The sequence below is a fragment of the Bombus fervidus genome, chromosome 4 (assembly GCF_041682495.2).
Source record: "Bombus fervidus isolate BK054 chromosome 4, iyBomFerv1, whole genome shotgun sequence".
Taxonomy (NCBI): Eukaryota; Metazoa; Arthropoda; class Insecta; order Hymenoptera; family Apidae; genus Bombus; species Bombus fervidus.
Genome location: NC_091520.1, coordinates 16487583 through 16500103, shown reverse-complemented (window position 1 = coordinate 16500103; position 12521 = coordinate 16487583). Strand labels below are relative to the sequence as shown.

Below are 12521 nucleotides of genomic sequence, written 5' to 3'. Positions count from 1 at the left end.
ATTTTCCTCAAATTCTCATCCAGCCAAAAAATGACTATTCGTCTAAATCAACGTAATAATCCTCCGGAGATTCTGCTGATAAATCAATCGGAGTTTGAAATCGAGCAAATCCCAAGTATCATCAGGTTTCTGGTGCCCGAGAACAATAGCCAACAGTACGCTCGCTCAATTTGTATCCGTATAATACGTATGCGTCGAGTGTCACGAACGAATTGCACTCGGTGCAGAAATAGAATTAGCGTAAAACACTTTCGTTTGAAGTAACCACGGAGCGCGACGGATATCGGAATAATCGGAGATGTTATTAGCTCGAACACGTAAACAAATAGATAGGACTTTGCTGCATTGCGACCGACAGCTTCGACGTTCGTGTTCGGAATGAGCACTTTGAATGGCAAATCGCGTCAGCGTCCGATTTCATTGACTACGAAAAATATCGGATCGAGATACGACCTATCAACGACGGACTTCCATCGAAATAAAATTCCATTCTAGCGGCTCCGCAGTTAATTGAAAATATTTTGTTCGCGGGTCGGAAGCTCATTGAAAGTCGGTGGAAAATTGACGAACTTGTGGTTGTTCGCTGTTCGTATCGGATTTCCTCGATGCTAAACTTCCAACGATTTGCCGGCTGAATTTCCAGAGTCATTTCGTAGGTGGATCGGTACCCGAAGAAGACGAAGATAAAGTTTGACCGCAGCCACTTCGTTTTTATCTTCGCGCTCATCCGTTTCAACTTTCCCATCGCATCACCGCGGAAGCGCAAAAAGTGGCCATTTCTTGACACCCTCTTCCGTCGTAAATGAAATTTCCCCCACGAACGTTCGCAGTCTACTTTTACAAATCAAACTGCTGGTATTTCTACAACTATGGAAAACAAAGGAACGCGACGTACACTCACCCAGGGAAGTGTCGTAGGCGCAAATATAGTCGCTGGTGGTGAATTGGGCGGTGAGGGCGGTTTTCCCAACCCCGGATGCACCCAGCATGCCGACTTTATAAGTGGCCACTCGTTCGTTGCTCGTGTCTTCCTCTGCTTCCATGCCTGAAAGCTGTGACGCCGAGCTGAAACACCGTAGATAGAAAGCGTGCGATGAATATGTGGCTGACTCTGAAACTCGGTATCGATCGACGACATCAGAAAAACAGAGTTCATCGTCTTACTCGTCTGCATCGTCGTCGGTTTTTTTACGTTCAGCGTCGTTGCATTCTCGTCCGGGGAATAGAAGAAAGTTCACCGAACAGGAAGCACGGATTTTAGTTTCGTTGGCAGATTATTATTTGTTTGGTGTGTCTTCGAGCGTTTTAAGATTTATTGCATAAATTTTGGAAACAAGCAGAGACCGTAGCCTGTTCTACTGTCACTGTCCAGATAGTTTCGTGCGATCGATTTAGCTTGTGTTCTATTTTCGAATTTTCCGGTATTCGTAGAGCACACGATACGCGGTGTTCTTTGTGTTCTATTGAAAAATAATCTGAAGATTCGACGCGTTGTCGGCGCAATCATTTTGCGTTACATCGAGAAATTCATCGGTAAATTCTATCGCGATACACGCGATTCTTAAACGTTGAGCAAAGAATTCAGTGGAACGAGAATACGCTTAATCAGACGGTCTGCTTCGAACAAATCGCGTTCCACTTGCTACGATCTCTTACGAAGAATCTCACGTCTGACGATTTTAGTAGATTTTCCGAGCTATTAAAGGAAAGAAGAAACTCGCCGAAGAACGCTTAATTACATAAGTAAACGAATATAAACGTACACACGTGCAGTCATAACGAGGTATAAAAGCAAAAGCTAGTAGCCTCAGGTCGCTTTATCGCAGTCTGTTCTATTTCTGCAGGTATTATCATTCTACCGTTTTATCTTTCATTTTTATGATACTGAAACGACCTTCGTGAATATAACATGACGTCAGTTTAAGTCTCGACGATACACCAACAACGCATCGCACTTCTTCCCTTCTCTCCTGATTTCTCATACGTACGTTATAAATTACATTTTTCTCCGGATCTTTGTGAAATTGGCGAAGAAACACGGACGAAAAAATCTCACGTCCTTATCTTCGTTCGATAAGGTCTCGACATTCCGTAAATCGATCGGTTTTCGTTATTTCTGAAAACTCGAGAATATTTTTAACCCATAAACGATATTAAATACACGCTTTTGTAAATATCCCGAAAATAATTATTTGCCAAGCGGAGATACACGCCGGTAGAGGAAAAACGAAAGAAGAGATTTGAAATAATTAAAGCGGCGTAGCGTATATTTACAGGCACGGGATTATACGTTTCAGAGGCAAAACCGTTTAAACGTTCGAAACATTTACGTTTGAATGGAAATTTGTCGAAATTTGGTCGAGTCTGCGTTTTTTTTTTTTTTTTTATCCGGCCCAACATCAGCGGCAGATTCACCGTAATTTTCCGGTTTCGAGAGAACGCACTGGCAACAGGAAGCGCGCCTTGCGCTGCAAAGGGAAAAAGCCACCCCTATTTCTGACAAATACGAGGCTTTCCTGTCAGCTTGCACAATTCCCGGCGTGTCTTCCTTCGATTTTCTGTCACTCGTCCCATACCTCTCCTACCCTCATTTCCTGGACATTCTTCTATTTCTTTTTAGAAGCTAATACCCGCTGCAACGACGGCGCTATTTCCGACTGTTCTGCCGATTCGCTATCTTCTAATCGTATTAGAAGCAGTTTACTCGTGTCGCGTACGTAAGCGGAACGCGAGTGGTTAGAACAATTTTTGGAATATCACGTTCCAGGAAAAATATGTTTTACGGAAAAATTGCAGGCTACGTTCCACGGAAAGGGAAACGCGAAACTAAAATTGTTTGCACTTTTTTTTTTTTTAACAACTTGTTTGTTTCTGAAGTATCAGCGAAATATGAAAGTTGAAAACTGCCTGAAAATATACAGGGCGCGGTTCAACGTGCACGCGGCTATGGGCTGATTCTTTGCGAAGAAACAAGAAGAAAACTTGGAGTGAAATTCTTTCGTCCGAGGCATACTTTGTCGAGGAAAAAGTATTCGGACGCGGCTAATTTCCGACTAAATGGACGAAAATAAGTTAGTAGCATATTGCTGGTATATTGTTCTACGCGCGGAAAATAAAATTTGTCTCTAAGACGCCCTGTTTCCGAGAAAAGAATGAATTTGAAAATTTAGCGTGCTCGTGTTTTCTTGAAAACCGAGCGTTAAACGAAAGAATCATATTCCACGCTTCTCGCTTATTCTCGCACGTACCACAACTTTCTTCTAATCGTTTACTCGCGCCTGCTCGGTAGCTGCAATCCAATTCACGTACATACGGCTACGTCCAATATTGAGTTGGCAACTAAGTGATTGCGGATTTTTTCATTACCTGGTATTGACAAAATCCGCAATCACTTAGTTGCCAACCCAATATATCGAACGAATTATCCAAAGTCAGTTTTCGCGAAAACCGAGGACGAAGATATTCTGTTCCATATACTTTATTCTTATTTTCTCATCGGGGTTCGCCTCGTGTCGCGTCCTGTTGTCCCATCAGCAACGCGTATACCCGTTTACACCTCGCTGCGTTCAAACGGTGGTCGACCGGCGTTGCTCGTAATTCTCGGCATTTTTTCTCGCGGAAGAGCACTTGCCGAGATTGCGTCTTGTTCCATCGGTCGTGCGACCGTCTCGCGGCGCGGGTAACCTTTTGGGACTCGACGAACAGACAGACACCGCCGCGGTGGAATTACAGCGGAGGAGCGCGAGAGACAGAGGAGCGCAAGAAAGGGCCTTTAATTCGTTTAAGTAGAGCCGTAACCGTGGAGAATCTTTCGGCCTCCGCTCGTCTCACCGACACCGCGCGTCGGTTGTAATTGCTCGACGGTAATTACGCGGTTGTTAATTGCTCGACGAGAGGAAGACGAGTGGCAGACGTCGAGAATCGAGGCCGAAATACCTCGCCATTGCAACGCTGGCGCTGGAAAGTTCAGTCAGTCCATTCTTACGAATCGACCCTGGCGAAATGAAAAGCTGTTCGTAGCGCTTTCGGACGCAAGCGATTTGCCGTCATTGTATGCAAATGGTATAATTAAAAGAGAAATTACGTCGGTGCTTGTAACGATATTACCGAAGTTTTGGAGAAAATGTGGTAATTAGACAGGGAAGTGCCGCCCATTTCCACGATCTTGAAATATCTTATTAACATCTATCTTCCGAACAACTTGTATTCGCTTACTATCGAATCGTAAAACTGCGATACAATTTATATTACATTTTATGTTTGTATTTTTATATAGTGCAACCTACGTGTAACTCGTTGATAAAAGAGATAGCCGTTCTTAACGTTGTTCAAACGAAGAAAAGAAAGGAGAAGAAAGAGGATGAGTGGGTTATGGGTTGGGCTAGAGCAGTGACTAGCAACGTGAAATAATTTTCAATGAATCTACCGATGTGCGAATTGTTTGCGCCGTGTCTTATCTGGTTGTTCGTCACGTACGTAGCGTGTACTAATAGTTAGAGTCAGCAGATACGTATACACGTTCGTCGCGCGTAATCTAACGATAACCACGCACGGGTTTACTTTGTCAGTTACAGATAGAAACACGTTTGACAATATACAATGATACATCTGTAAATAACAATAATTGGTACTAATGAAATTTACGATACGCTTAAAAGATCGCGCGAAATAAAAATTGGGTCGCGTTAGCGTCGTAGATGGTCAGTACGAACGGGTTAAATTTTGGGTGACTTTAGTTGGTTTCCGGCTAGTTTAATTTAGGCAATAAAAATCCGGTCACCCACGTGTATGCCAGAATGGATTGTAAATGAAAACTGAATTTAATTAAAGGTTTTTGCGAATATGTAGGAAACGAAGATTGTGCGGCGGTTACACGTACAGCAGAATGTTTGTTCAGAAGATCGATCTAGACGATATATTCGAAGCTGGTTGAAATCGGTCAGGCGTACCGTATTCCGTGCAACTATCGAAAATATTGTGCGGTGGAGAGAAAATATCGAAGCGAGAGGGAAGTCGGTTGTGCTTTAAGGATTACGTATTTTCTTAAGAAATGACGCATGCTCAGGACTTATCAATCGACTTTCTTGCGAAAGTTTTACAACAGCGATGGTTCCCCAATGGCAATCGACGTATCGCAAGCCTGATACGTGTGTAATAGCACGAGGGGACAAGGACTTGGAATTTATGAGTTAGCTTTCTTGAACAAAGAACCGCGTACGACACAGAGAACAGCATTTCCGTGGACGTTTTGTAAGAGGAAATCTGCCCTGATTTTTTATTGCGTCTTTTATGCCTTTACCTACGCTCGGCGCTATTATTCAAGGGCATCTTCGAGGAAAGATAAATCCGAGGAAGCGGTACACGACATAGCGTGTCGTTTAACTTGAGATAGTATGCACATTAGGGCAGGATATTATGCTATTTTGGACGTGATGTATGTTATCGTATTAGCAGGTTTTCACGTAGATCGACCTACTTGCTGTTGCTGCTATTCGTGACAAATGGCATTTCGTGTCGTAATATCGATAAGTAGATATAATAGTTTCAAGGGGATGATAGTTTTTAGCATAAACGCGGCTGCATACATACACGTGCGTGACGGATGATCCACGTACAGTACAAATCGTAGTACAAGATTCATCTACAAGTCAAATTCATCTGACGTATAACACAGTCTGTGCTATGCCACGTGTAAATGTCTACCGTGTAAATCGGACAGATTGGCGGAGGAATAATATTGAAACGGGACAAGATCAGGGGGAATCTAAGTACTTTTGACAGATTTGATACAATTATAAAAATAAGCTCGTGTATTTGATATCATTTACGCTGATAGATATCCTGTGTATTAATGAAAAATGTTACGTGTATATTTATACTCTGCGAAATTGCGCATTATACAAAAATATTTTGAAATTTCATTAGTCGGCTGTCGCGATTATATCGATAAAAGTTGAAACTAATGAAATTCTATATAGATATCTTTTATATCTTGTACTTCGTATCTGTATATTTTTTCAGATTGGTTTTAAGTTTTACCAATATAATCGTGACAGCCAACCAATGAAATTCAAAAATATTTTTAGAAATAGAAATATACACATAAAGTTTTTCCCTAATAAGTGTTCAAAGAATTGACGCTTTTCCATGATAAGTGTTCAAAGAATACACATATAACATTTTTCCATGATATGTGTTCAAAGAATATACACATGACGCTTTTCCACGACAGGTGTTCAAGCAATATACGCATAACTTTTTCCCATAGTAAATGTTCAAAGAATACACACGTAACATTTTTCCATGATATGTGTTCAAAAAATATACACATAACATTTTTCCATAGTAAATGTTCAAAGAATATACACAACATTTTTCTATGAGATGTGTTCAAAGAATATACATATAACGCTTTTCCACGATAGCTGTTCAAGGAATATAAGCATAACATTTTCCCATATTAAATGTTCAAAGAATACACACGTGACATTTTTCCATGATATGTGTTCAAAAAATATACACATAACATTTTTCCATAGTAAATGTTCAAAGAATATACACAACATTTTTCTATGAGATGTGTTCAAAGAATATACATATAACGCTTTTCCACGATAGCTGTTCAAGGAATATAAGCATAACATTTTCCCATATTAAATGTTCAAAGAATATACGCGTGACATTTTTCTATGATATGTGTTCAAAAAATATACACATAACATTTTTCCGTAGTAAATGTTCAAAGAATACACACGTGACATTTTTCCATGATATGTGTTCAAAAAATATACACATAACATTTTTCCATAGTAAATGTGCAAAGAATACACACGTAAAATTTTTCCATATGTGTTCAAAAAATATACACAACATTTCTCCATAGTAAATGTTCAAAGAATACACACAACATTTTTCTATGAGATGTGTTCAAAGAATATACATATAACGCTTTTCCACGATAGCTGTTCAAGGAATATAAGCATAACATTTTCCCATATTAAATGTTCAAAGAATATACACATGACGCTTTTCCACGACAGGTGTTCAAGCAATATACGCTTAACATTTTCCCATAGTAAGTGTTTGAAGAATATACACGTAACGTTTTCCCACTATATATAGCATCGCGTGACGACGTACAAAAGAGAGAGGAACGTTGTCCTTACCCCTGTGCAATGTTCCAACAGCTTTACACAGTGGTAAGTGTTACGTATAGGTTTCCTTTGTTTCAACAAAAGTCTCGACATTCTATGCCTAATGTGTGTCTAGCCCTTGTCGCGCGTTTTAACCGTTTGTTATAGTCGCTGTTATAGCCGAACAACGTTCCATGTATAATGGATATGCGCGACATGTGCTTTATACACTGATTTATTCTCACCTCAATAACCTGGCCTCCCTGGTGCTGCTGCAGCTAGTGCCAGAGGATGTGACGCTGTTGATACTCTTGCTACGTCGGCTCTTCAGCGAATCGCCGAGGTTATAGACCCCATTCGCTGTTATGGAAAACGACCTGAGCCTGTAATATTCCACTCCATCTTCTTCTCCCTCATCGGCCCCGCTGGCGCCGCCGCGTTTCGTTTCAGCGAGCATCGGCTGCAACCAAACGAAACAATCCTCTTAATTGATGTGCTTCTCTTTCGAGGACCCTTCGGCAAACTCTCTATACGTTCTTCGATCCGTCGCAATTTGATTTGGAACGGATGAGGAAACGACGGATTATAAGAAAGATATAATCGAGGAGGGTCGATGCTAAGAAATAACGAATAAGTGAAAACGTCTTAAGTCTAATTTAAATGATTAAAAATAGAGAATCAGGATAGTACTTTTCTAAACAGTAATGTTTCATTGCCTTTATCGTCACTCACACTTATCCACGTATTTTTCTTCCTCACCGTAGTTACACGAATCTATTTGTTTCAATTACTGTAAATACGAATTACGTTGATTTAAACATAGAACAGCTTAGCTACGATGCATGTCACACACTGGCAGTTCGAACGTCGAGGACGATCATTACAGGCAATTCGGATACAGGTACACATTACGCTGCGCTGAAAATTGCCAGCCAAACTAATATCGAAGAACCGATTGCAAAGGCAAAGTGAATTAATGACAGAGGATGGTTCGCTATCTGCGTGTTTTGTTTCGTCAAACAATGAATTCGATCGGAACGTGAGAATAGTTGCAATGAGATTCTGTCGACCTGTTTGCGTGGGCGGTTGTCGGAGCACGTCTTCGAACTTTTGTCAATAGAATAGGAAATGTTTTCCTCTGTTCGTCATTTTCATGCAGCAAACGGACGCTTCTGCATAGGAACGAAACGATTAATGAGCTTTTTTTTTGCAAGTTTCACGGTCAACCTTTTTAATTCCTTTTTGTTCATGTAAAGATGAAATACCAAATATATAGTTATATTTAGGTATCTATAAATATTCGAACGAATTCTAGGATATATCGAAATTAATATAATTCTACGAAACATTTGAAAGCTATTTTACGTGACAAGACTAGCACTTGCTGCTTCGTTCGTATTACAAACTTTTTATTCGAACGAATCGCAGGATATATTAGTATCGGTAAATATTCTATGGAATTTTTCGAAACTATCTCGTCTGACGAAATTAGAATTTTCAGGTTCCATCGACGGTATGAAAGATCTTTAATCGAACGAATTATGGGATAGGTAAAATTCAATAAAATTTAAAAGGTAATAGCTTGTAGGCTGCTCTGTCGACGTACCTACGATTTTCTATTTAAACGGATAATATAAAAAATACCAGAACAATTTTGCGAGATTTTATAAAAATGCTTTATCCCTTTGTAGTAGCAGCTGCACTAGCCAGTTGTGTTTAGAACTGTCTATATATTTCCATGCAATCGCATTACAGAATATTCGTAAAATTTCGTACAAATATTTCATATGGGAAAAGTAACAATTATGTCAGTCTTCCTCGTACTATTATATAAATTTCCTCTCAAATAATCAACGAAATGTCCATAATATTACAAATCTGGATAAAGAATTCGAAACAAATTGAAATTAAACGAATACTCCACGAGCTTTCAACCAGTTCGGAACATTTCGTAAAAATGTAATAAATTGAAATAAAAATTTCACAATTTCTCCGAAATATGTGACAAACACTGCGGAGTTTGTCTCCTAAATACAACAAAATAAATCTTATATAAAGAAACGTAAATATTAGGTCGTCCGTAAAGTTTCTTTCGTTTTATAAGGAAATAATGGATGCACATTTTACATTATTTTATCGAATTATTCATTTTGTTTTATCAAGATCTCTTTAAAGATCACAACATTCGACAGATTAGATTTCATATTTGTATAAAAATGCGTCGTTGTAAAAGACACGTCCGTAAAGGAAAGACACTTTTCGGACAACTTAATAAAATTACAAAGAAAGAATACGAATAAACAGGTACAGGAACAAGAAATACATTTTCCCAAAATATCCTACGCGACAAAAGCGATCGTTCGTAGGCTTCGATTCGATCATAAACTGAATACTCGCATAATCAACGACAATACCCGGTGACCGTTTTCCGAGAAACGGCGGAACTGCGACAAATTGCAGTTAACAACTCAAACGGTATACGCGTACAGGTAACAGCTACGATTCAGCATCGATTGTACCGCTAAAACAACGTTTGCCAACTAAGAATAGGTTCTCGTTAACTCCGTTCCGTGCGAATTGTTTTCTCAGAAGCTGTTACATCAAACAGTTACACAGATTCCTGGATAGAGACTGTCCCGAGCTGTGTTTCCCCTGTCACGATTAGCATGATTGAATTCGATCGGAACAGCCGGCAAACGAGATTACCTACGGATCCTTTGTTGAGAAAGAAACTAGTAGAGTAGAATCAGATTTGAAATAACACGACGGTTCGCAGGGTCGAAAGAAGATTGCTGCTTTTCATGCGAATGGAGAGTGGGGCTTTCAGATGTTCTCACTTAAGTCAGCTTGCTCACGATGAGAGGATATACTGCATGTACATAGTACGGTTCGTGTTATTCGAGCTGAGAAGGCTTTATAGGATAAAGTGCATTGTGTTATATCTCTAAGAAATGTCAATGATATTCCGGGAATTAAAATTTGTTGGTAAAGCAAATGTTAAGTGGTTCGAATACGAAGAAAAACGTGAAATTTACGTGATTTTTTTCAAGTAAAAGTAGCTGTATTTTTAGGTTTGAATGGAAGAAAATGGGCCGATTATGTGGTAGCTAGTGAAATTTATTTATTTAAGGAAGATTTCTGCGTGACGTTACAACGAGGTAGAACGAACGGAGTTAAAGAGAGACGCGACATAAGGAAAAATAGCGTTTTAATAAAGGGGCATGTCCGGATACCGAAATATTTTATGTTCGAATAAAAGATGATGGAAGTTGGCGCAATAAAAGTTTTATCGTGTGCAATGCGATGTTTGCGAGAGAAGACGATGTGATGTTATAAGCTCGATATTGAAATAAATATGACGGTGGATAATTAAAGTATCTTTTTGTTACTTGAAATGTTCATCTCTCTACGTAATATCTCGATATGTAAACGTTTCTTTTACAAATGTTCAAATATATATCTTTTTATTGAAACCATTTCCGTGAATTTCACTTTGGCGAATTTATTATCTCTCGACAAATAACGACTTTGTTTATTTCTTACAGTTAATTGCAGGCAACGGCGATTAAATTAAACTAAGATCTGCTTTAAATCTCGATAAATGTACAGAACGAATGTTTGGTAAATCGAGAAACGTGGAATCAAATGGAAACAATTCAATGATATTTTAAATGACGATATTTTCCCTTTTTATCTCGTCGTGACGTTACCTCCGAGTTTCGTTAAAATCATTGTTTAACCTTTGTTGTTCGCTGTGTATCAATTGTAATATTTTTCACGTTTTAATCCCTTTGCATCAGAAAGGGATTTCGAAAGAATATCCGAAACTTTTTCACATCGAGGTTCCACGTATTTTTAATATGTCCAGATATAACATTATAGGGATGAAAATCCTTCAAACTTGCACCTTTGTTTAAAAACGCGTAACTTTAATTTTTTGCAGTTTTTTAAATGCATGAAATTTAATAAAAACGAAGGGCAAAGCTTGCAAACTTTACTTATATCATATAGTTACATCTTTTGTGTATCAGAATTTTATTAATAGCAGTCGCTTTTTCTCATTTACACGCTGCTTATCGCATTGCTCATTAAACGCCAATAAGAGATTTCAAAAGGTTTGACACACCAGCGTTTCAAATATTTTAATAAATAACCCAAGTTGTTTAATGAATATCTGTCATTGGAGTAACGTTAAAATTATTTGCCTTAGTTAAGCAGACAATTAGAAATCACAAAGGAAACAGCGTGTTTAACAAAAGGCGTGATAGAATTTTCCAAAAATGCGTTTTTTCTTTTTTTTTAATACAACGAAATGTATCTATTCTTCGTCGAAAATTATTTTATTGATCCGAGTTATTCGCTTGATATACATTTTCTGAACTTTCGTTAACTTCGATTATTGCTTATTAGATAATAACATTTCCAATAAGTGGAAGTAATTTATTTAATTAAATCATGGCTAATAATCGATCGCCAACTTTGGAAACGAATATACTGAAAATTAAACATCTTCGAACACTTATTCGTTCCATTTATAGAAGAAATGATAAAACAGAAATCGAGCATAGTTAGCTAGAGTGGTTAATGCTAGAAATAAAAATAGACAGGTTTGTTTGCCATGAGAAAAAAATATCCCCTTTTCGCTCTGACTACACGTGGCAAAATGGATATTCGCAAGAACCGGTGAAATTTGACTGACAAAGCTTTGACGGACGACTTTGCTTTATCCAATATGCAGAATATTGCGTGAATACAGAACCGTATTTTCAGTACTCTGGAATATTTAACTGGTGGAAATTTCATGAAAATAATACCTGCAACGTAACACATATCCTCGATAATCAAGTGATTTATGTCGATTAAACGACGGGCCAGTAAAAATAATTTCGCAAATAGAAATAAATCGATTAAATTCAAGTGGTTTTATTTCATCTTTTCAAGATATATTATACCATACGTTATACCTCGTAAGACTTCTGTTACCACTATTGAGATATGTATAATTTTGTGTACTAGATTGGCCGCGTAGTAGTGACACACTTATGTGAATACGAATGTATGGAAGCATGTGTGTGCACAGTGTCTCGCAAAACAGACGAATGTAACTGTTCCGTTGGTAGTGTGGTATGGAAGATGGTGAGACAAAGAGAGTGCTGAGAGGCGTGCAAATGTAAATCGACGGAGATCCTGGAAATCGTTTATCAAATAAATCTAAAACTATTTTAATATGAATTCTAAGTGTAACCTTAGTGTTTCTTTACTTTTATTTCGGCGATTAAGATCCACAATTCTCAACAACCACGAAGAAGGAAATATCCGTAGAAAGTAACTTTCAGATTTCTCACTTATCGAAGAAAATCCTTAAATTACCTTCAAAGTTGTAGAGCC

At 38.4% G+C, this 12521-nt stretch overlaps 1 protein-coding gene across 5 annotated transcripts in view; it reads right to left on the bottom strand.

Moving 5' to 3' along the window:
- The window catches only part of LOC139986509 (uncharacterized), an 85164-nt gene that overhangs the window by 9385 nt on the left and 63258 nt on the right, over positions 1-12521 (bottom strand). For all 5 annotated transcript variants that reach the window (XM_072001900.1, XM_072001898.1, XM_072001901.1 and 2 more), the window contains 2 exons: positions 7379-7593; positions 902-1065 (listed from right to left, as the gene is read on the bottom strand). In XM_072001900.1, the coding sequence (XP_071858001.1) occupies positions 902-1065; positions 7379-7593 (379 nt within the window). The remainder of the gene's footprint in view (positions 1-901; positions 1066-7378; positions 7594-12521) is intronic.